At 36.2% G+C, this 22,233-nt stretch overlaps 1 protein-coding gene and 1 long non-coding RNA gene across 5 annotated transcripts in view; one reads left to right on the forward strand and one right to left on the reverse strand.

Moving 5' to 3' along the window:
• Positions 1-256: 256 nt before the first annotated feature.
• On the reverse strand, positions 257-2,584 carry LOC109219703. Of its 3 annotated transcripts, none has more exons than XR_002066975.1 (4): positions 2,421-2,584; positions 1,560-1,611; positions 1,290-1,349; positions 257-1,198 (listed from the first exon to the last, which is right to left on the reverse strand). It is a non-coding gene; the product is annotated as an uncharacterized LOC109219703 (long non-coding RNA). The 3 variants fall into 3 exon arrangements; XR_002066976.1 differs by having other exon boundaries at positions 1,544-1,611; XR_002066977.1 differs by having other exon boundaries at positions 1,560-1,617.
• A 14,528-nt stretch (positions 2,585-17,112) lies between these two features.
• The window catches only part of LOC109219701 (E3 ubiquitin-protein ligase RLIM-like), a 6,525-nt gene continuing 1,404 nt past the window's right edge, over positions 17,113-22,233 (forward strand). The window contains exons 1-5 of one of the 2 annotated variants that reach the window (XM_019384176.1): positions 17,331-17,412; positions 17,669-17,792; positions 18,292-19,239; positions 19,322-19,495; positions 21,949-22,091. In XM_019384176.1, coding sequence (XP_019239721.1) covers positions 17,736-17,792; positions 18,292-19,239; positions 19,322-19,495; positions 21,949-22,091 — 1,322 coding nt within the window. In that variant the 5' untranslated portion in view covers positions 17,331-17,412; positions 17,669-17,735. Of the gene's footprint in view, positions 17,413-17,668; positions 17,793-18,291; positions 19,240-19,321; positions 19,496-21,948; positions 22,092-22,233 lie in introns of both variants that reach the window. The other variant, XM_019384175.1, reaches the window with a different exon arrangement.

Consider the following 22,233-nt stretch of genomic DNA (forward strand, 5'->3'; position numbering starts at 1 on the left):
ATGAATTTTCTTTAGTATTAAAGATAAACAAAAGATAAGAAAATCATAGTTCCTTGAGGTTTGCCCTTTAACAATAAAACGAGATGAGCCTCGCTAAACAAATAAGCAAATTGCGGAGCCCTCGGTAAATGTTTATACAAAATACTTAGAATTCGGGACGAGTCGTTTAGCGAATTTCACGGCCTTCCCCAAAGATAATAATGCGTTAGTTGCTTAACATGAACATTAAAGGTAATAAAGTTTCTAATATTGTATAGGAATGAAAAAGTTCCTTCAATAAATAGGTGGGTCCAAGGACCGCTCAAGCTTGAACGAATTGTGCGGGTCAAATGAATTTATACTCAAATTTCCACCCAACAAGGGTTTATATGAAAAGGCCCAAGAGTAAAAGAGCAAAGCGAAAAAAGAACTTGCTTAAACCCTGTTGTGTTGAGTAGCAATGGCGGATGTTCAGAGAAGGGGAAGACCATTACCTCCTCCACCACCGAGAGGCCCGCTTGGTCCACCTTCCTCTAGGCTTGCTCCCCGCCTCCAACCAGTCGATCGTGAAAAGGTCCCTCCTTTTTCTATTTTTTTGTTTGTTTTTGTTTTCTGAATTGATTACAGTTGTTAGTATTAGATGGTTTTTGGACTTAAATAGTTTGTCTAAGCTTGTGCCTTTTTTGTTTCAAGGTGTTTCGAACCTAACCTTCTGTAGTGGACTCTCTAGGGTTTTGGTGTTTATGGTGTATTGCTATTCAACAGCAACAACTATACTACTATGCTATGATCCCATACTAGTTGGGCTGCCCATATTTTTGCTCCATTTGGACTCTGTTTCGTTTCAATACTAAGTTGACTGGTGTATTATTATACAAGGAATGATATTTGATCTGGTAAATCCAAGTTTGACACTGCCCCCCAAAAAATGCAAGTTTGAGAATTTAAAACTTATAGAGTCACCACTATGTAATTTGAAACAAGAAATATAATTCAAAGGTGATGTGTTACTCTCTTGATGACGGTCCGACCTTGGTTATTGATGACGGTCCGACCTTGGCTATTGATGGCGGTCCGACCTTGGTTGTTGATGACGGTCCGACCTTGGCTTGTCTGACGACGACCTTATGTCTCCGCGTGCCGAATTTCTCTGATCTAATTTTTGAGCCATACACTACTCATGGTGAAAGAGACAAGCATTTTTCGGTCTTCCATGATCCTGTCCATGATAGAAAACACAAAACTTTTGAAGATTAATAATAAGAAAGAAACAAACACAATATATGTAGGAGCAGGGAGTAGTTGCAGACATTGTGGATAAGATCGGTCAATCTGTATTGACGTTTTGAACCTTGTAGTAAATGATGTACCTACATTAATTAAGTACAAGAGATTACGTTGCAACTTTGTATAAGATGGACTATTGTTTATTTTAGCTTACGATTATAGTTGAACCCCCAATATGTCTTGCAAGAATGACAGGATATTCTTCGTTGAACTTTAATAAATGCTTTTCTAGTATCTCAGTAAATAAAATATAAATATATTTAAATCCAAAACTTACTCAATAAGTATCTTACTTTCTTTCAGATGCTTCTTCACTTGTCAACTTTAATTAGGATCAAGCTTATTCTGCAACTAAAAAGACAATGAGTATAGAAGCTACACAAGAAGCAGGGTGGATAAATAGCTGCTATTGCACATTATAAATTTTCAAAAAGGTAAAAGAAAGGTTACTTTATTTCCTTCAGTTAATTTTCAAATATTAAGTTAATGCAACATCAATTTTCAACTAAGAAAGACACGCACATGTAAGAAGACACTGAAATATACATTTGAAAGAGGGTAGTTTATTAAAACTTTAGGAAGTTCTGCTATTTATATTATTGGTTTATGCTTACAGGAATAAGTTAATTTCTAAAATGAAACTAACAAAACATAGTAACTAAACAACACATGCATACAAAATGATCTCAGCTGAAATACGTAGTTGAAATAACATTAAACTTCACGACAAATCCAATTGAGAGCTAATCTATGACAATCTAAAACATGCAAAATACAAAAACTTTTAAGGAGATAAAATTAGCATTCATTCACCCAGAAACAACCAAAAACAAAAACCCAAATTTTTTGATCGAAGCTGAAAAAGAATTAAAAAAATTCAACCAACTGAGAGCTAATCTATTAATATCACATAAAATTAGCATTATTCCAAAATCGACCCCAAGAAAATAGAACAACAATAGGAATTTTTTTATAGAATCCATGATGCTTGCAAGAGTAATGGAAGCAGAAAGCAAAAGAAAGATTTTTGGCTGCATTCAGTATCCATTTGATGGAGAATAATATGTGGATCTAGATTGAGAATGAAAAAAGAATATAGTAAAATTAGAATGAGATAATAATAATAGAAAAAGAATGAGCAAAGATGGTCGTACCAAGCTTCAATACTCCACCGTTTGTCGCCGACGACGATAAAGACCCAAAGCTTCACTCAAATCTATTGCTTTTAGCCTCTATTGTTACGATAGAGAGAAGTTGAGGCATGGAAGAAGAGGGTCTTGACTTGAGATATGTAGTCTCAGTGATATGAAAGTGTGTGGAAGCCAGTTGTATCAGACACTTAAATACTGAGACACATGTCACCAAGAGAGAAAATAGAAGAGCTGCAATTTTGAAATGCCCCTAAGAAATGATCGTATTACTGAACTACCCTTCGTCGTCCATGGGCACCTTCACTTATTATTAGTGGTGTTCAAAACCGAACCGAAACCGAAAACCAAACTGAAAGCAAAGTTTAATGGCTTATTAGTATCGGGTTAACGGTTTAGCAGACAGGGAACAGATTGAAGTTTTTTTATTAATGGCTTATCGGTTTGGGGGCGGATTATTCAATTTTCTTAACGGATAATCCGTTAACCCGTTAAGAATATATATATAAAATTTATTTTTATCCATATATATTTTAAATAATCAAAAACCTTTCTTCCACTTCCAGTACTCTATCTCTATTCTCTATTACTAATTTACTACTACACAAATTTTAATTGTTTGCTTCGTGCATTCTTTTCAATCCTATCAAACCAAAAACAATTTACTTGATTGCTTCACGTGTTCATACCACCTCCAGTAGGTGCAGTGGAAGTACCAAAACTTAACAAACAAGAGATAGTTTAACGAGTAGAATTTGCTGTTAAATTGGGTTTAACACATACATCTGCAGGTTTGCTTGCATGTAAAAAAAACGTCAGTCCGCACACATTTCGGCAGGTGTTCTTGGATTGTTTAGAAATTAGAGCGACGTCTAAAGAAAATTGGAGCAGTTATAAAACAAGAGTAAGAAATCTCATTCTTTGACCAACATCAGCATGCATTTGAAGCACGACAAAGCAAATTTTGGACCCTCGCTAAATTTGGTAAATTGCGTCATGTGTAATATAGATTGAATTAGGCCGATAAACCGCTGGATAACCGCCCGATAAGAGCTAAACCGATACCAATCCGCCCGATATCTTATCGGGTGGCTAGCAGATTAATACATCTAAAAGCCGATAACCGATAAGCCAAACCGTTAAGAGTAAATAACCGCCCAATCCGCCCGATAAGCAGCCCTACTCTTATTTCGGAAATACGATAGTCCTTAGCCTAACAACAAAATTAACAACTTGTTTGGATGGTTGTTATCTATCGTTTTATAATATATTATATTGTATCTACTTATGAATATAACGTTTGGATAGATTATATTGTTTGTTGTTGTTAATACAGTAATATTTTGTTGTTTTGTTTGATGGTATCGTATTGTACTGTGACCGATAAGTTTACTAAAATACTCTCAATCGTTTAAATATTAATTTACAAGATGCATTGTTAGGTGTTGTACTCCATATTGTATTCCCTTTTATATAGTAAGCATTAACCCATTGTATCCATAACTTCTCCTTCTGCTTGCATATGTTCCATAGTAACCAAATAGCAGCTCACCATAGTTCCGCATTAGTAAAATCCAAAACACCTGCTACTCTTGGGCAGCATAGTTTTTCCCAAGCAATCAGTGTCTTCCTAGTAGGCTCTACTAGGGGTGTTCATGGTTCGGTTTGGATTGGTTTTTCCCTAAAAAGAAACCAAACCAAGTAAGTCGGTTTTACAAATATTAGAACCAAACCAAACCAATTAAGTCAGTTTTTTCTCGATTCGGCTTATGTCGGGTTTTGTCGGTTTTTCGGTTTTTTCGGTTATTTGTCGGTTTTTTTTAAATATAAGACATACACTACCAAACACATATTTCGGGGACCACATTTTCAACGTAACACTATCAAATCAATTGCCCTTTGAGAAATCTATTATTTACCAAGATATATTGATGATAATTGAATCAAATAGTGATGAATAATTTAAGGACTCAACTAAAAATATATATTTTTTAACACGAAATGGATTCTTACACTTAACAAAAGAAAACTACCAATCAAACTAGAATGTAAAGGTAAAAAACTATACTAAAAGTGCAAACTTTTAACATTTACCATAAAAAATTTGAAACTTTGTATAAAAATATACATATATATAGGTGTAATAATAAATTTGAAATAGCTACTCCTATAGTCGGTTTGGTTCGGTTTTTTTCGGTTTTTTCTGATTAAAACCAAAACCAAACCAAATTTGATCGATTTTTAAAATTCAAAACCAAAACCAAACCAAACAAAAAAGTAATCGGTTTTTTTAGATTCGATTTGGTTTGGTTTTCGGTTTGGTTCGGTTTTTCGGGTTTATATGAACACCCCTAGGCTCTACATTCCCTGACCATAGGAACCTTCTACATATTATATCAATGAACTGAATAATCTTCTTTGGCAAAATAAAGATCTGAGCCCAGAACTTTTGAATTGCAGTCAAAACACTTTTTGTAAGCACAGCTCTCCCTGCATAGGACAGAAATTTTGATGTCCTCTATTGAATTATGTTCAGCATCCTATCAATCAAACGGCTCGCATTGGATAATGTATATCTTCTTTGTGTCTCAAAAGGTACCCCCAAGTATCTGAGGGAGCTCTCCCTTGTGTATCCCAGTCACTATCCATAATCTTCCTTTGAGTCGACTAAGATCTACTCCTCCAAAGTATATGCAGCTCTTGTTTTGGGTTTGCAGTTAATCCTGATGCCTCAGAATATATTTTAAATTGTTGATGCAACTCCCTGACTGATTGTATATCACCCTTCCAAAAAGGTAGCAATCGCCAGCAAAACCTAAGTGTACTAAATTGACTTTAGCACACTTAGGGTGGTATTTGAATTCTTTGTTCTTCTTTAAGGTTTTNAGTAATAAGAATTTTTAAGAAGTATATCCTAAAAGTAATAGGATTACATGGCTAAAAGTATGTCCATATCCCGAAAATAATTATACTAATAAGAAATCTAACGTGTTCCTAATGGTATTAGGTTTACATGTTAACATATATATATATACATATATATATATATATATATATATATATATATATATGCCCGAAATAATTATACTAATAGGATTCCTAAATGTAATCATGTAGGATTCTTAACGTGTAGTATATATTATGTCCTAAAACTGATAGGATTAGAAGGCTAATGTCTAGAATTCTGGTTATATTCTTTTATTGTGAGTTACTATGCTTAATATTAAAAGGTTATTTCGTAAACAACGCTTTTATAATAAAACTAATTTAGTTTGAAGAAATATTTTTTTTAAATCGGTTTGAAAATCTTCAGTCCATTATTTGTTTTTTTAAATAACATTTATTTTCTATTTATGTTCTCTAAATTTTAAACAATTTTTTTGAACCAAAAGAAGAAATTTTTGAAGATATGGTCTTGTCATTTAAATAATTTACCTCAATTTTTACCTTGGACTAGAGTTTAAATCCTTGAAGTAGACATCTGATTGACTTTTAGGAAGCTAGTTAAATACTTTTGGATCTTCTATTTTTATCCAAATTTGTATTCTACTATTGTACGTGATCTTCAATGCACCTTTAATTATTAGATATCAATATTTGCGTGAATATTCAAAATAATTATGTGATATCACCTTCAATTATTAGATATCAATCCTTACATGAATATTCAAAATAATTATGTGATATATTTGGTTTAAGAAGTATGGACAGAAAGTAATTATACTAATAGGATTCCTAAAGGTAATCATGTAGGATTCCTAACGTGTAGTACTATATCTTAAAACTAATAGGATTATAAGGCTAATATCTAGAATTCCGGTTATGCCCTTTTATTATGAGTTATTATTCTTAATATTATAAGGTTATTTTTGTAAACCGACATTGTATTCATGCTTTTATAATAATATAGATATAGATAGATATAGATAATATAATACTATTAAATTATATTTCTAATTTAGTAGTATTTCTATTTCTCATTAGACTCCACCTTCAAGACCCGAAGTCTTGAGTGCACCATCAATATTTAACTTAAACCATTATTTTGGTGAATTTTTCCATTTAACTATTATTTTCCTTTTAATAGTAGAGATGATTGTCCTAGTATCAAGTAACTTGAACTCTAAGGCATGATTTATGATATTCTTGGTGGAATTTTCAAGGCATTTATGTTTGACCAAAAAAGTGTTGAACCCTTTTGTTAAACTAATTATCAGAGATATGAAGGTAAATCTTAGCCAAACACAATTAACTCTAGATCCAAACATATTGAGTACAACATCGAAGAGGAATAAGAACGCATAATATTTCTTAAGATAATCATTGTACATCAAATGTGGATATTAGGCTTACATTTGTGACAGGTTGACATCGTAATCGTAGAAGCGAAGAAGAAGAGAAGAAAGAGTTGTTGATGTCCAAGAATTTCTCTTGGTGATCCCATAGTGATGACTCTCGAAAGAAGGATCCCCTTCATCTGGGCTCTATCCCCTCTATATATACTGACAATCTTCCCCTTTACCCAATGGTCTTTGACCGATGTACTTTCTTATGATTATATCCTTCACTGCTCGCCCAGACACTACGCTTGCTCTGCGATTTAAGCTTCCCGACGGTTTGACCCCGGCTATGGCCGAGGTGTTCTTTGTTATCACGCCCCGTAGGCGTGATTACGGCTTGATCAACCCCTTGTCATTCCTTTTAAGAACCACCATCCTATGGTCAGATTTTGACCCATACAGTTAGTCCCTCCGCCCGTCGGGCTCGCCTCTTAGCAAGCTCAACAGGCGGATTCCGTCGATTCAAAAGTTAGGAGAAATCTGAACGTTATGCGTTGAACGAGGTCTTTAAGTTGAGGTGGTGGCGCGACGTTTCAGTGATGTCGTCGGACCGTTATGTCAGTTTGGAGCTGAATTGTTGCATCGATTCGAGATATCATGGATACCCATTATACATCATCATAGCGCACGTTTTCCAGGCATCGTATCATTTCCCATGTCCTCTCAATTTTTTGATTGGCGGCTCTTGGGTTTCCCGCTCGGGATATTCATGTTCCCATAAATAGAGGGAAACCATTATTCGATTGTTACGCCTTGATTCACCTGAAGAACTTTGCAAACCTCCACCTTCTTCAATATTTTATACTTCCAATTTTGCACTTCTAATTCCGTCGGAATTTGACATTACCATCCTCTCTTTTCCTTCATCACTCTCGTTTATTTCGATCAAACTTAGACAAATGGCAGGCACCTCTTCCCGGACTGACAGATTCATCGAAACTCCGGTGATAGAAAGTGACGAACTTCCTCTTGGAGAGGGAGTGGGGTTTACGGAGGATGAGGGGGTTCCGACAGTGGCTGAGATACTACCTCGTCCGGGAAAACAATGGACTGACTTTAACAGCCCTGTTGGAGAAGATCCGGAACCTGTCTCTTCTACCATGGACGAGGCAGTGATTACGGCGCTCAGAACCAAATGGGGAATTCCAAACCATGTTGAAATGGCGCCGGCGACGGAGATGGACATTGTGCACTTGCACCGCCCGGGGTACTCCATATTTTATGCGTATCGTTTTGTCGTCGGGTATACGCTTCCTCTCCCCTCTCTAGTGGGACTTATGCCGCTTCTACGAAGTGTGACCAGCTCAACTCTCACCATACGCGTACAAGATTTTCCTCATGCTTCTCAAATACGCGGAGCTCGCCGGTCGAGGGATTACTTTGGGGCATATGCTTCATATTTTTGCCCCTCAATTTATTCGGGGTACGATGATCCACACGCGCCATCGAGGAACCAAGAGTTTGGTGGTGAAGATGGACGATAAGGCTAATCGTCGTTTATGGGAAAGTTATTTTTATGTGCGGACGGAGCACCTCGCGACGGACCTGGCGGGGTTCCTTGAGACGTGGAACTTCGCTCGTAGGTTTTCCTTTATTTATTTTCGATTCCTCTCAAGGCGGTCATCGATAGTTCTTCTCTATGTGATATTACTGACTTGTTTTTTGCTTTTGCAGCCGAGAGATTACCTCCCCCACCAGTTGACGATATCCGTGAGTGGGTGAACTCAATTCTCCCCCATATTAGGGGCATTCGCGAGTGGACGTCCTTCCACGAGAAGTATGGGCGTAAGCCTCTCACTGGTGAGTCAACTCGCTTTCTTTGCCTTATGGTTCGACCCTGTCGTTATATGACCATTTTTTTTTGTTGGTAGGGAGAACGCGAAGGACGAGGGCTCCTCCACTCGTATTCCGTCAATCGGCGCCTCCTTCTCGGCCTGCGCCGAGGGCTGCTATCCGGCCTGCATCGAGGACCACTACCCAGTCTGCACCTGCATTTAGAACCGCGTGTGCGAGGGTTATTCTTCGACCCGAGACTCCGGTTTCCACCGTTCACTCAACGGGCGAGTCTTCCCCACCTCATAACCTAGCTTAGAGTTAAGTTAGGCCCAATGTCCACTTCTTTATCATGGTATTAGAGTTAGACTCATTCCAATTCTTGGTTTACCTAATGTTGGATTCTCATGTTATAATGTCCATGCTCTAGTTTCCTATATGAATCCATGCCTCATGAGCTAGCTTTTGAAATTGAGTTAGATCTAACGTTCATTTCCTTAGTAGTCCTTAACAATTCACTTATGACTGTAATTATGTTACCTTTAATTATCCTTAGTAATGATTATTCTTTGTTTATAATAGTAATATTTAGGTATTGAATTATCCGTTTATGTGACTTTACTCAGGAGGTTATGGAAGTGAGATTGGATTCACATGTCATCCCTAAGAAGGTAGTTTCGAGTACCTTGTGATCACGCCCAACTATGCCTTATAAAAAGACACGCGGACGTTGCAAATATAGTCTGAGTATTTATGCTCAGAGTCGAACCCACAGGGAATTAACCTATCAATTACCTTCGTCGGACTTACTCAATTCTATGGAATCAACTTCCCCAAACGTTGTAAATCACAGTTGATGGTATTACTAATAACTAAGACTGAAATTAAATAGACAGGTGAAAACTAACTTATGCTTGGTTTGTAAACAATTATGAGAAGGTTCTAAGGCTATGATTGTCACACCTCCTTTTTATTACCCCCGGAAGGGTATAATAAAGGGAGTTTTTCCAATTAAAGGACAATCGAAACGGGATTTATTTATTTAAAATCAGAGTCGCCACTTGGGATAATTTATGGTGTCCCAAGTCACCGGTTTAAAATTCCGAATCGAGGAAGTTTGACTCTGTATTAATGTCCGCGAAAAATAGAAATCCGGGTAAGGAATTCTGTTAACCCGGGAGAAGGTGTTAGGCACTCCCAAGTTTCGTGGTTTTAGCACGGTCGCTTTGATCATACTTGGCTTATTAAAATGGTTTACTTACTCATTTTAGAACCTATGTGCTTTTGCCTCTTTCACCGCTTTCAATTAAGAAAATTATCTTGAAACGGGTTACGCGTACGTATACCCATTTATTTGGCGCGTCAAAAATCATGTCACGCGAATGTGTCCACAATTAATAACGCTTTATTATTATTAAGAGAGTTTGGCTGAAGTTGCGCGAACGCATACTCCGGCTTTATTTTTAGAAATCGTAATTATGTCACGCGAACGTGTACACAATCACAATAATTATTTATTAATACGCGCCTAAAGCCCTGAAGATCTTTTGGTTCTTTTGTTATCAGCACAATACACCAGTAATATATCATTATCAACTTTTGTCAATTTGCAATGCCTGATTTCTCGTCTAGACCATTAGAGGGTGTTTTCCACTGCCACTTCTTAAAGTATTCCCTTTCCCTCTCTTCTTGTTTACACTTGATTAAGGACCTCCACAGGCAATGGCATTAACAAAAAGCCTCAAATTTCTTGCATAACAAAATAAAAACTCGTTCATAGTGCTTCTAAAGAGACCATCATTATAATAAGGAATAAGCACCATTAGGAGGTCTATGGCTTTTGTGTATACGAAATTAGTCACATGACAAAGAAAGGAACACAAGAAATCTATATGCATGAGTAAGAAAAGCAGATACTAGTAATTACAAACTTACCAATAACCTCAACAAGAAACGGTGTGACTTTTGCTCGGCAAACATTAGTTTTAACAGAGAATTACATGGATAAGAGATTTGCTAACTAAGCTAATAATGAAACTTAACAACTAAATCAAAACAAAACAAACAGTGAGAAAAACACACTTCATTCACGTCGAACTTCAATATCAAAGCAAGTAAAGAAAGGAAAAAGAAAAACAGACCTGAAATCAAAACTTCAATTAACGAAAATTTTCAGCAAATTACACAAGCAATGTAAGCCAACTACTAACGCCGGAATTGGAGACGGACGGAGCTCGAACAAAACGACTTCGAACAGCACCCCAATCGATCGACCTCGGATCTTCAATGAACTCGGTTCAACAATGGCAACGACAAAGGAATCCGCTGGATTTTTTAAAGAAGACAGAAAAATCGGAGATGGAGACCAGATCGGAAGGTTTTAAAAGTGACATTGGATCTTAAGATTTCACCACTGTTAGTCCCCATTTCAGGCGAGATTTACCATTTCCGGTGTGATTCCATTATCCTATCTACAAATCTCGACCGGAATCGACCTTGGCTAACTCAAAAACTCATTGCAAACACTGGTTCGCCGGATTTTATGCGGGTTTGAGGTTGTTCCGGCGAGTCAGAGGCTAGCAGCGTTCTATGGCGTTAGGGAGTCGTTTGGAGTGGTCGTTTCTTTTGATCCAGCGGCGGATTTTGTCTCAAAGTCTCTAGGTTAGTTGCTGCGTGTGGATTCTTTGCTAGGAAGCCATGGAAGATGGCTATTTCCTATCTGAAGAAGATGAGGAATCGATAGGGATGGGGGTCCTTATCTGCTGAAGGCCCTGATAGTCTAGGCCCTTCTTTCCAGATTTTTGGGCGTATTATTTTTGTGTGTCCCCTTAGCTGATAGGTGTTAGTCCTATTATATAGGTCTAGGTCTAGGTTTACATTTTATGTATTTTGCCAATTAGTCCCTAGGTCCTTTTGTATTAAGTCCTTAGAGTGTTTTTATTTATTTTTTATCCCAAAGAAGAGTCTAAAAGGGTCCCTAGGCTTAATGGACTAATCCGAATTGGGTCAAGAATTGGACTCTAAAACTCTTAAAATTGTGATCCAATGCCTTAATTGACTCCTTTTAAAATAAGATAAAATACTACACAATGCAAAATCTAACATGAAACTATTATATATTTTTGTATTTTCAAGATTATGCAAAGATAAAAATAAGGTAATGTTTTTGTATAATCCTTATTTAAATTTATGAAAGATACGTAAGCTAAAATATTTTTTGTAATTTTTCATTTTTATGACGAAAATAAAGGAAAGAAGTAAAAAATGGCTGAAATAGCTATATTAGGCCTACATTAAATATTTACATGCTAAAATATAAAAAATCTTGGGGAGGGTCAAAAATAACATGTCTACAATGATTTCCCCTATTGATGGAATCCCTTCCAGTTATGTTTCATATAGATTCACCAAAACATCTCTATCAATCATGAGCACTCTTTCTACCGTAAATCTCTCCCGAGTAATCACAATAATTTACTAGACGCACTCTCCTGAGATACGCTAGCTGGCTTCGTTTATTACAGCTCGCTTTAGATTGCACCCAAGGCTTCGTTATCCCTAATCCCGCCTTTAAACCTGCAGTTATAGATCCCTCTTATACCTTGGGAGTGATGTTGTTCAACAACTACCTAAATATGCACTCTCTCCCGAGTTATGCACACTAAATAGGCACAGCTAATTGAGGATCCTGTCAATTAACTACAACAAACACGTAGTTGAACAAATAGAGATTAAACTGGCAATCTATATTAACCTAATCAAGAAGTTCATCCTTCAATAGGTTCCATCAAAACCCTAGAAAAAGGATTTAGCTACTCATAACAAAGCAAGAGAAAACTACTAAATTGTTCATAATGTAAAATTGCAAGAAAATAAAAGAGATAAAGAAACTATAATGTTTTGGGTGATCTCTCACACTTGTTCTTGCCTCCAAAAGTAGTCTAAAAAACAAGCTTCCTCTCTCTTGGGCGAGTTTCTACAGCTTATAAGGGTTTTACAAAAGTTTCCCCGAAATTACACTTTGGCCCCTAATTTCCACGTTCGTGAACAGTTCCCCGCGGTCGCGGCGTGGACCGCGGTCGACCGCGGTGAACACTGCCCATTCTGTTTTTGTGATTTATTCCCCCGCGTTGCACCACAGTCCACCGCGGTCGCGGTGGACTTTTGTACATGCCATTTTCTTCTGCTCCTTTGTGTTCGGGTACTTCTTGAGTGGGTGTTTTCTTCACATTATCGCCTCCAAACACTTCGTGTTGCTTTCTCACATATAATATTCCTTGCGAAACCAAAGAACACTATTTAAAGCATTTTGTTGGCAATTTACCTTATAAAACAACAACAAAGCATGATCAAATAAGGTGTAAATATCAACTATATAGCCTACTATCACCTTGCGTCAGTAGTTCAAGGCAATGGAGAAATTGACAATGATGTCACACATCGTATTGGAGTAGATTGGATGACATGGAGGCTAACTACCGGTATATTGTGAAATAAGAAAATGCCACCAAGGCTTAGAGCTAAGTTCCACAATGTGGTGGTTAGAATGACTTGTTGGGTTATTTAAGCTATTTTAGCTTAAAAGAGGGTGAATGGGAAATGGAGGGAAAATGAAATATTTGAGTTTCCCTCATTGAAAAAGGGACATTGTCCCATATTGGAGAAGGAAAGACTTTTGATGGGTATATATATATATATATATATATATAAAATTGCTCTTCTTTTAGCTCTTAAAGAGTTAAGAAGAAGGCAAGCCTCGCGCCGCCGTCATCGTCGCTCGGCTCGACTTCAGATTTGGTCAATTGATTGATTAGTTTTTTAGACCAAATTTATTTGTTATTAGTAAATATTAACGTAGCATTGTTAAATATCCGTTTTTGTAACGGAAAATTAATATTAAATCAAAATTATTTGTTTCCTCTGCCCGTCCATTTTTTGTAACGGGAAATAAAAGTTTCCTCTGCCCGTTTTAATTTGCGTAAATGGCCATTTACGTTATGACCTTTTTACGTAACTTACCTCTTAAGAGTTATACCTTTTCGTTTGAACTCAACAGGTTGGGGCTATAAATTGCAGTACATTCTCTCAGATTATCCATACGAATTTCTGAATTATCCTCTTTTCTTCTGCATTATTTTAACTACAAAGAAAGCAACAGTAAGTGTGATTTGCTACCGATCATTGTGTTTGCTGAAACACTGGGATTTGAAGTACCGCTACACCAGTGTATAATTCGTTCTACCCTTGGAGGAAATAATCCGAAACCTCGGGTACAAGGAGGGGATTAGGTTCCTTAAGGAGACACTATGAATTCAGTGGTTTCAGATTAAATTCTGTTTCGTTTACATTTTTGTTTATATGTTATTTTATCTTCTCCAGAATTATTTTACAAATAAAGTTTACTAACAAGCTTAAGGAACTTAATTATTTTCTGTATTTATGTTATACTCACTGTTTTGGAGACTAAAACCTTTATGGTTTTCTACTCAATTGGAGATTAAAATCTACGTGATTTTAACGTCTGTTTGTGTCATTCTTTTACAGAAATGACGAATGACAACAGGAACCAGACTGTCCCTATGGTGACTGCCAATGCATCGACAAGCCAAACAACACCGGCATTGGCACCGGCATTGATTTCAACGGTGGCAGCAGAAGATGTTCTTCTACTTGACGACTTTAAGTCTATAGAAGTTCATTAAGGAAGATGTTCCTGTTCTGCTTGATGAAACTCCAGACAATGAACGCTTTCTCGTGACTGAGGTGTGGAAGCATTCCGATTTTCTATGCAAGATTACATTCTTAGCGGACTGGAAGTGAGGTTGAGATAATTCGAGCATGTGAAGAGGAGATGTCTGAATGTCCCAGTTGAGGAGGTGTGAGAGAATGACGATGGTGGGTCCGAGGAGAGAAAGAGGTAGGCCGAAAAAGTATTGGGAAGAGGTGATTAGGCAGGACATGTTATCGAGGAAATGATCCTTGATAGGCGGGTGTCGAGGGCGAGGATTAGATAGAAGGCTAGAAGTAGTTGAGTGTCTTTCCTTTCATTCCAGCAATAGTAGCGTTATTCTAATATTTTCATATTCTCAATTCTATTACTACTTGATGTTGCTTGTGTTTTGGTTGTTCTACTATCTTGTTGTCATTATGCTTCTCTAACTTTTACACAACTATATATCTTCTCTATAATGTTGTGATTTTACATGTTTGCTTAGAGCCGGGGGTATATCGGAAACGACTTCTCTACCTGCATAAGGTAGTGGTAAGGCTACATAGTCACTATCCTCCCCAGACCCTACTTGTGAGAGTATACAGAGTTTATTATTGTTGTTGTTGTGACGACGAAGAGGATTAGGGCTCTAGCTCAAGCAATCGTCCTATCAATCTTACTCAAGGAGCAAAGGCACAAGTAGCACTAGTTCCAAGTTGCTCATGCGGTTTCGATCAGATCATATTATGTAAACTCTGTATTGGTGACCTATTGTTCCACGAGGTCCATATAACAATTTAAGTTATATGATTGGTAGTCTTATTTCAAAGTCATTGTTAATTTACAAAAAGATCAACAGAATAATAATTTGATGAATTTGAACTCAAACTAGTCAACATCTTACTTGTCCTAGCATAGCATTTCTAAATTCTGGAAGCTATACAAAACAAGTCTAATAAGACAAGACTCATAATAGGTAACATACCACAAGAATTCTTGTACAAAAAAACATACCACAAGAATTAATTACAACCATCACATTCAATATTAGGTCTTAACCACAAATCATTTTGAAAGCAACAAGTCATCACCTTAGACTATTAGCCCTGTCATACAAACAAAACATTGTTCCCTCTAGAAAAAAACCACATCACAGAACATAACAAAGAGGAAAAAATCTATATATATATAAAGCTGGTCTAAAAAAAGATGAGATGTCACCTCTCTTAGGCCAGCATTGGTATTTATCTTTTTTGTCAATTTTTTGGCCTTTTTTCTCTTATATTTTCCTCAAAATATTTGCTGAAAAATGTAGTCTCTCTATCAATTAGTGTCTACATTCATTGCTTAACTAGAAGGGAAAGACATTTAAGAATATTAAGTCTCTCCGTTTTCCAATTCTTGCATTTTCGTCGTTTCCACAATTTCAGTTTCTGTTAATATTTATAACTCCCATTCCCATACCTCTCATATTCATAACATCCAAAATCTAATGTGTTATTTAATGACATGATTATTCCTCTATCTATGCTTATACAACGTAATATAAGTCTCATAGCCACAATTTCATGAGCACTATCTTCCATGGCATATTTGCCTGCAAAGTTGTAAAATCACAAAACCCTGTTGAATCAACTGGTAAATACATGAAGATTTACTCTTGCATGTGGATTCTTTTTTGACTGACTTACTTTCTTTTTGTTCTTATTTTGCTAGGTTTTGCAGTTTCTTCTCCATACGTGATTGAAAAATTTGGCAATAGTGCCTATTGGAATTATTGATCCCTTAGGTGTTTTGATAAAGAAACTCGGCAAGAGCTAAAAATTATGCAGGTATGCACAATCATAATAGCATGCTGACTTAACATAATTTTGTGCCTTTTTTACAAATGACTTCTACGGTTTCGCCTATAGTTTAATTTTCACTATTACTTTTTAAATTATTTTTGTTCTTAGATAGCAAAAAGCTTACTTTGGTCTTGGGGAGCAAAAACACTGTTAGATTAGAAGACATAAAATTTATGGTCTAAAATCAAAATTGTCTATGTTATTTGTCATGAATGAGGAGTTAAGATGATGTCCGGATGGATTTGGAAATCTTAAAACATTATGCAGCAGTTCTATTTCTTGTATATTCATAAGTTTATATTATCTTGGCAAAACTTTTCAATTAATTTGGAAAGACACTTCTAGCATTGTTACGAAAAGTAGAATTTTTTTTCAAGGGAAATAACTATGCATTTTGTGAATAATTTAATCGAATGATATTGTATTTCCTTTCTATCAATTGAGTTAAATAGTTCCAAATCATCTTATACTTAATTGCAATAAAAAGTTAAGATCAATTACAAAAAATTAAAGAGTGCGTAAACTAATAGTATTTTTGTGAAAAGGGAGAAGGAACAATACAATGGATTTTGAAAGCAACAATAGGTTTATGAAGGGACGTATTACTAATCACTAACACCTATATGAGCATATAAGATTTCTCATGTCAAGAAATTAATCGGGGCAATCTATGCATTGGCAATCGTCCTTGACATGATGAATGCCAATTTTCTATTTAAGGGTTTAATGAAATTAATATTAGTTATTTCTTTGTTTATAATCAAAGAAAGCTTAGTGGTGGGTGGGTTTCTATTGACATATTTTCAAGTCTAAATGTTTGGTTTTCATAATTAGTGAAGTTCAAAATCAACTATCAAACATTAATTATTTTTTTAGAATAATAAAATTAGCTTGGAAATTGATGATATGGAATATTATGGAGCTAATTAGAGAAAAATATATTTATAAAGAAATACATACACATGAAAAATTCATTTATTCTATCCGGCTAAATCTACAATGAGATCATATATTGAAATTTTATTTATTTTAACAACCGCGCGAAGAGCGGATTAATTTACTAGTAATACAATAAAAATGGATTCTTGATTTTCAAGAACTTGAATGGGAGAGTGACTTTCCATCTTCTCTCTTTCTCTCTCTATATCTATCTGTTTATATCTATTTACATTTCTCTCTCTCTTGAGGAAGAAGAGAAGGGGTGGTTGGGTCTAATGGGTTCAAGCAGTAGCCGTTTGGGGTCACACCCAAGTCGCCCAAATCGCACCAAATGCACATTTTCATCCATTTTCATATGTGGAGCTTCACCCTCTCGCTCAGCCATTGAGGTATGCAATTTCAAGATTTGTTTTTTATTGCCGAAAAATGAAAAAAAAGAGAACCCCTTTTGATTATATATTAAATGCAATTTCAAGATTTGATTTTTATTGCCTTTTGATATTTCTGAAGCATCCTGCTTATTTGATTATTACGAATTTCTTGATAGACCCCAGAATTTATGTTTTTAGTTGCCCTTTAATGCTTGATTTCATATTATGTAATTTAATTGATTGATAGGGCTTGTTTTGTTGCATTTCTATTCAGTTCCTCAAAGGTACATCATAGTCATATGTTTTGGTCCCTTTGAGAACATCCCATAAAATTGGATGACATGCACAAAAGGAAAATGGTCTACCGGAAACAGACTCTCTATCTTCATAAGGAAGGGGTAAGGTTCGCGTACACATTACCCTACCTAGACCCCTCTTGTGGGATTACGCTGGATTTTTTGTTGTTGTTGTTGTTGTTGCACAAAAGGAGAATGGTCTAAAGAAATTGATACTATGTTTTGGATAATGAAATATTATTCTGAGAATTGGCCTCCAAGGGTGTGGTTTAGCGTCAATGAAGTGGGTGAAACCCTTGGAGACCATGTTCATATTTCAGCTTCGAGTATATCGCCTCATGCTCTTTTATCGATTGAAAGATGAATTTATTTCAAATTTCAGCTTTTAGTATGTGGCCTCATGCTCTTTTGTCCATTGGAAGATGAATGTATTTTATCAAGCAATGAGCTGATATTTGGGGTTCTTGTATTTCTCATTTTGTTTAAAGCTACACGACCGTTTGGGCCATGTGCTTAGATATCTTAAACTAGAAGTTTGACGTAGAGTTAGGTACTTTAGGTGTTTAAATTCAATTCATATTTTATATTTGTTAATCTGTAGATGGAAGATGATCCAGCTGAATTGCTGGTGGATTCTGCAGAACACGCTGACAAAGGAAAGCTCCAAAACTCTGAGAAGGACCCGTCATCTGAGTTTATTCCCTCCCGAGCTGAACGTGGAGCTTCATCTGCGAGCAATTTGGTAAATAGTGAAAAATGTACATCTGGAGATGCTAATGTTCAGGTAGGTAACCGAAGAGAAAACTCAACCAAAGACATGGAATTAGTCACTCGATATCGACCTGGAAGTACAGGTTGTGAAACTGCTAGTACATCTCGAGACGACAGACCATTTCCCTATCCACTTTCTTTAAACAAAAGGACAGAAAATGATGTTGTAAATAATGTTGATACTACAGCGAATGGAGATGTCTCTCAAATATTTGCCGGGTCCTCTCGTTCTAGCAGTCCATTGTATCACAGAAACGGAGAATCTTCATCAAGTGAAGATTTTGTTGTAAATCATACAAATGAAATCCTTATCTTCAATAATTCCGATTCTGGTTCTGTATCTGTTCTTTCGGATTCTTCACTTACGCCACATTTGGCGGGAGATGATTTGCGTCAGGATACACCATCTTCAGGTCTCGAGTTTCTGGTGTCAGAAAGGGAAGAGAGTTTAAGAGATGGAAGTATACTTCACGTTGATATGGCGAATGTCTCTCCCAATGTTTTCTCTAATAGTCCTGCTGAAATAACTAGTCGCGAAGCAAGACGGAATAGTAGAAGACTTTTTTGGGATTCTTTTTCAAGGAGAAGTCCTAGGAGGCGTGCTGATCCTCGGAGTTTTCGTTTTCCAAATGATTATTCAGACGATGTAGCATCTCATGACAGGTTACTGCTGGACTTCAGCGACAATTTCCTTCATGAGGGGTCTGGAGGTAATTTTCCATCAAATGGAAGTCGGACTAGTGGGAGTAATGAACGGCGACGGCATTCCAGATCTGAGGTGACGTGATGTACTTTATTTTTTGCTGCAGTGGAAAGTCTGATTGCTGCTCCACTAAGTTATGGCTATTATCTCTTTGCAGATGTGGGAAAGACTTCCTGGTGGTCTTATTGCTAGTGATCATCGAAGTGCCACTTGTCCAACTGGGATTCACGCAGATGGCCCATGTTCATGTGAGACAATTTTGATGAGTCGAGAAACTGGCAGTCGTGCAAGTATATCACGAATAGTTATGCTTGCTGAGGCATTGTTTGAGGTAATTTTTCATATTGCAGCTTTTTAGTCTCTTTATGGCCTCTCCAGTATTGTTTAATATGTGGAGCAGTTTTCCCTATTAAATGCTCAGCAGTCCATTGTTTCCCTCATTATCAATAAAAGTTCATTTTACTTTCTAAGGAAAAGGTTGTTTCGGTTAAGATTGTCACCTAGTTAGTAGGAATATACTTTCTACTACGGTTTAGGGTCATCACGTATTATGACTGGTGGAAACAATTAGTACTACTGTTCTTTTCAGTTCGCCACGTTATACACTTCCATTTCATGTAATGCAATTTGACTAGGAGGGTGTTTGGATGGGCTTAAAAGCTGGTCAAACTAGCTTTTAAGCCCTTTTTAGCTTGTTTTTGTGTTTGGCAAGTTAAAAAGTGCTTATAAGTACTTGGCTTTTAAGTCAAAACAAGCTAAAGCCATAAGTTGGGGGTGCCTGATTTATTGCCTTTTGGCTTAAAAGCTGTCCATGTTTGGCCAAGTAATTTACTTTCCTTTCCCTTATCTTTTATATAATTCCAAAATTAACCTTTCTTCCTCGTCCGTCGTCTTTCCTGTGTCATTTGTCCATCTCGTCTCTGTCTTCCTTCTATGCTATCTTTCTGTTTCTTCTTTTACGTGGCTTATTCTTTCTTTCTTCTCTAGGATAATTTTTAAATTTGGTTATAGCATAACCAGGCAGGTAGAGGTAGGTATACTGAGTAATTATTAATGGGATTTGTCGGCGCTTCAGGGCTCCTTTCGTACTATCACCCAATAACATTATGCTCAAGAAAATTAGTGTGAAGAAACCTGCTGTAATTTCTATCGATTTGTGCCCTAGCATAGAATTGGAATATATCTTTATTTTAATATGAGCTAAATGTCGCATGGAATATATTTTGATGCAGTATGCAATTTTCATCAAAGGAACTCAAGTATTTAGTACTCTAATTCTTCATTTCAGTGGCTTCTACTGCATTTCGCGGGCTTCTATTCATTTAAAAGGGAAGGAATATAAAGTTTAATCCTAGAAAACTGATTTGATAAAGAAATGTAAGCAAAACAAATTTAAAATTTATCTAATCCATTTACATTGAAAATGGATTGAGATATAAATTAATTTACATTTGAATTAATTTAGAATTAGAAGTCTTTGTGGTAATCAACTCATTTATAGAGTTAACAGTTTTAAGGATATTTCAGTTGTTTTAACCAAAAATATATTGATAAACACTTTTTACCAAACACTTCAACTTTTTTTTCAGCTTCTGCCCTTCTATTCGAACACGTAACTGCTTATTTGTAAAACCAACTCCAACGCTTAAAAAATGCTTTTAAGCACTTGGTTCATTAAAAGCTACTTAAATTCAGCCAATCCAAACGGGCTCTAGGTATGAAGCTTAATAAGGTAATTTGACTCGTTGATTGAATTGGTAGAAGAGAACAAAAGACTAATGATCGAAAAGCTATGTGATGCGAAAATGACACGTCTTTGTATAAATTTAATTGTTTAAATGAATTTGAGTTGTTGGAAGAAATAAGAATTATATTTAATAATATAAGTATAAAACAATACTATGTGTAGGTTGAATTAAATTGGCACGTCTCACAATGGAAAGTGGGTCTTTTAAATAGGGAGGGAGAGAATTTTTATGTTGGAAGGACCAAAAGAAGTACATGTAGAAATGGCTCATTGGTAGTGAATCTTTGTAAATGAAGGTGAATCCAACTTAAAGAACTAAGCCAATATTGAGTATTTAAAAAGGTTCTCATGAATGGTGAAATCTTATGAAAGGTCATAATAACAACAACAAACCGAGTGGATTCCCACAAGTGGGGCTGGGGAGGGTGTGATGTACGCAGCCTTACCCTACCCTGGGAGGTAGAGATGTTATTTTCCGATAGACCTTCAGCTAAAGAAAAGATGAAAGAAGCAGTGGCAACACGCAGTAATAACTCAAGATATATAGCAAACCAAAGCCAAGATAACAATTATGAAAGACCACAATGAATGATAAAATCTTTTGGTAAATGCTAGTATCGTAAGAAGCCCAACAATCAGGTATTTCTAACTATGTTTCTCAGACTTCAAATATGCTGTTGCACCAGTGTTGTTCCTTCAAAATGCACCACTTTTGGAGGATCCGACACAAACCCGACAACATTCTTGAAGAGTCTGAGCAACATATTTGAACAGAGATAAGGGGAATGAGGTTGGGAGAGAGGAAGCTGTTGTAATGTTAGATAAATATCTACATAGGTCTGCTTAATCTGTTGCTATACGTAATACCCAATGCTTGGTATGTAGACCTGTTAAATACCCTTAATTTGCATAGTTTAGAGATACATTATATTACATTTAAGTTTTCTCTTTCTTCGACAGATTCATCATGTTCTAGCAGTGGTTTTCCATTCATTAGTGGAAGTCATCAACTATTTGACACTAATGGCAAATTGCAGGTACTGGATGAAATACATCGGCAACCGATGTCAGTGTCCTTATCTGTGTTATCACTTCCAGCTCCAGAGTCAGTTGTGGACTCGTTCCCAGTGAAGAGTTACTCAAAATCGGAGGAAGTAGACACTGGCAACAATGTCCCACAGTAAGTTTCTCTATCTCTATGTTTCACATTTTTGCTGCCTTGTTCTTGTAAAAGGAGAATTTATGTTGCTTTGTACAGAAAAATTTTGGTACTGTTGGACTACTTTTCTATTTTTTTTTCATATTCCGTTCTCTGTACCTGT

The sequence above is a fragment of the Nicotiana attenuata genome, unplaced genomic scaffold (assembly GCF_001879085.1).
Source record: "Nicotiana attenuata strain UT unplaced genomic scaffold, NIATTr2, whole genome shotgun sequence".
Lineage (NCBI taxonomy): Eukaryota > Viridiplantae > Streptophyta > Magnoliopsida > Solanales > Solanaceae > Nicotiana > Nicotiana attenuata.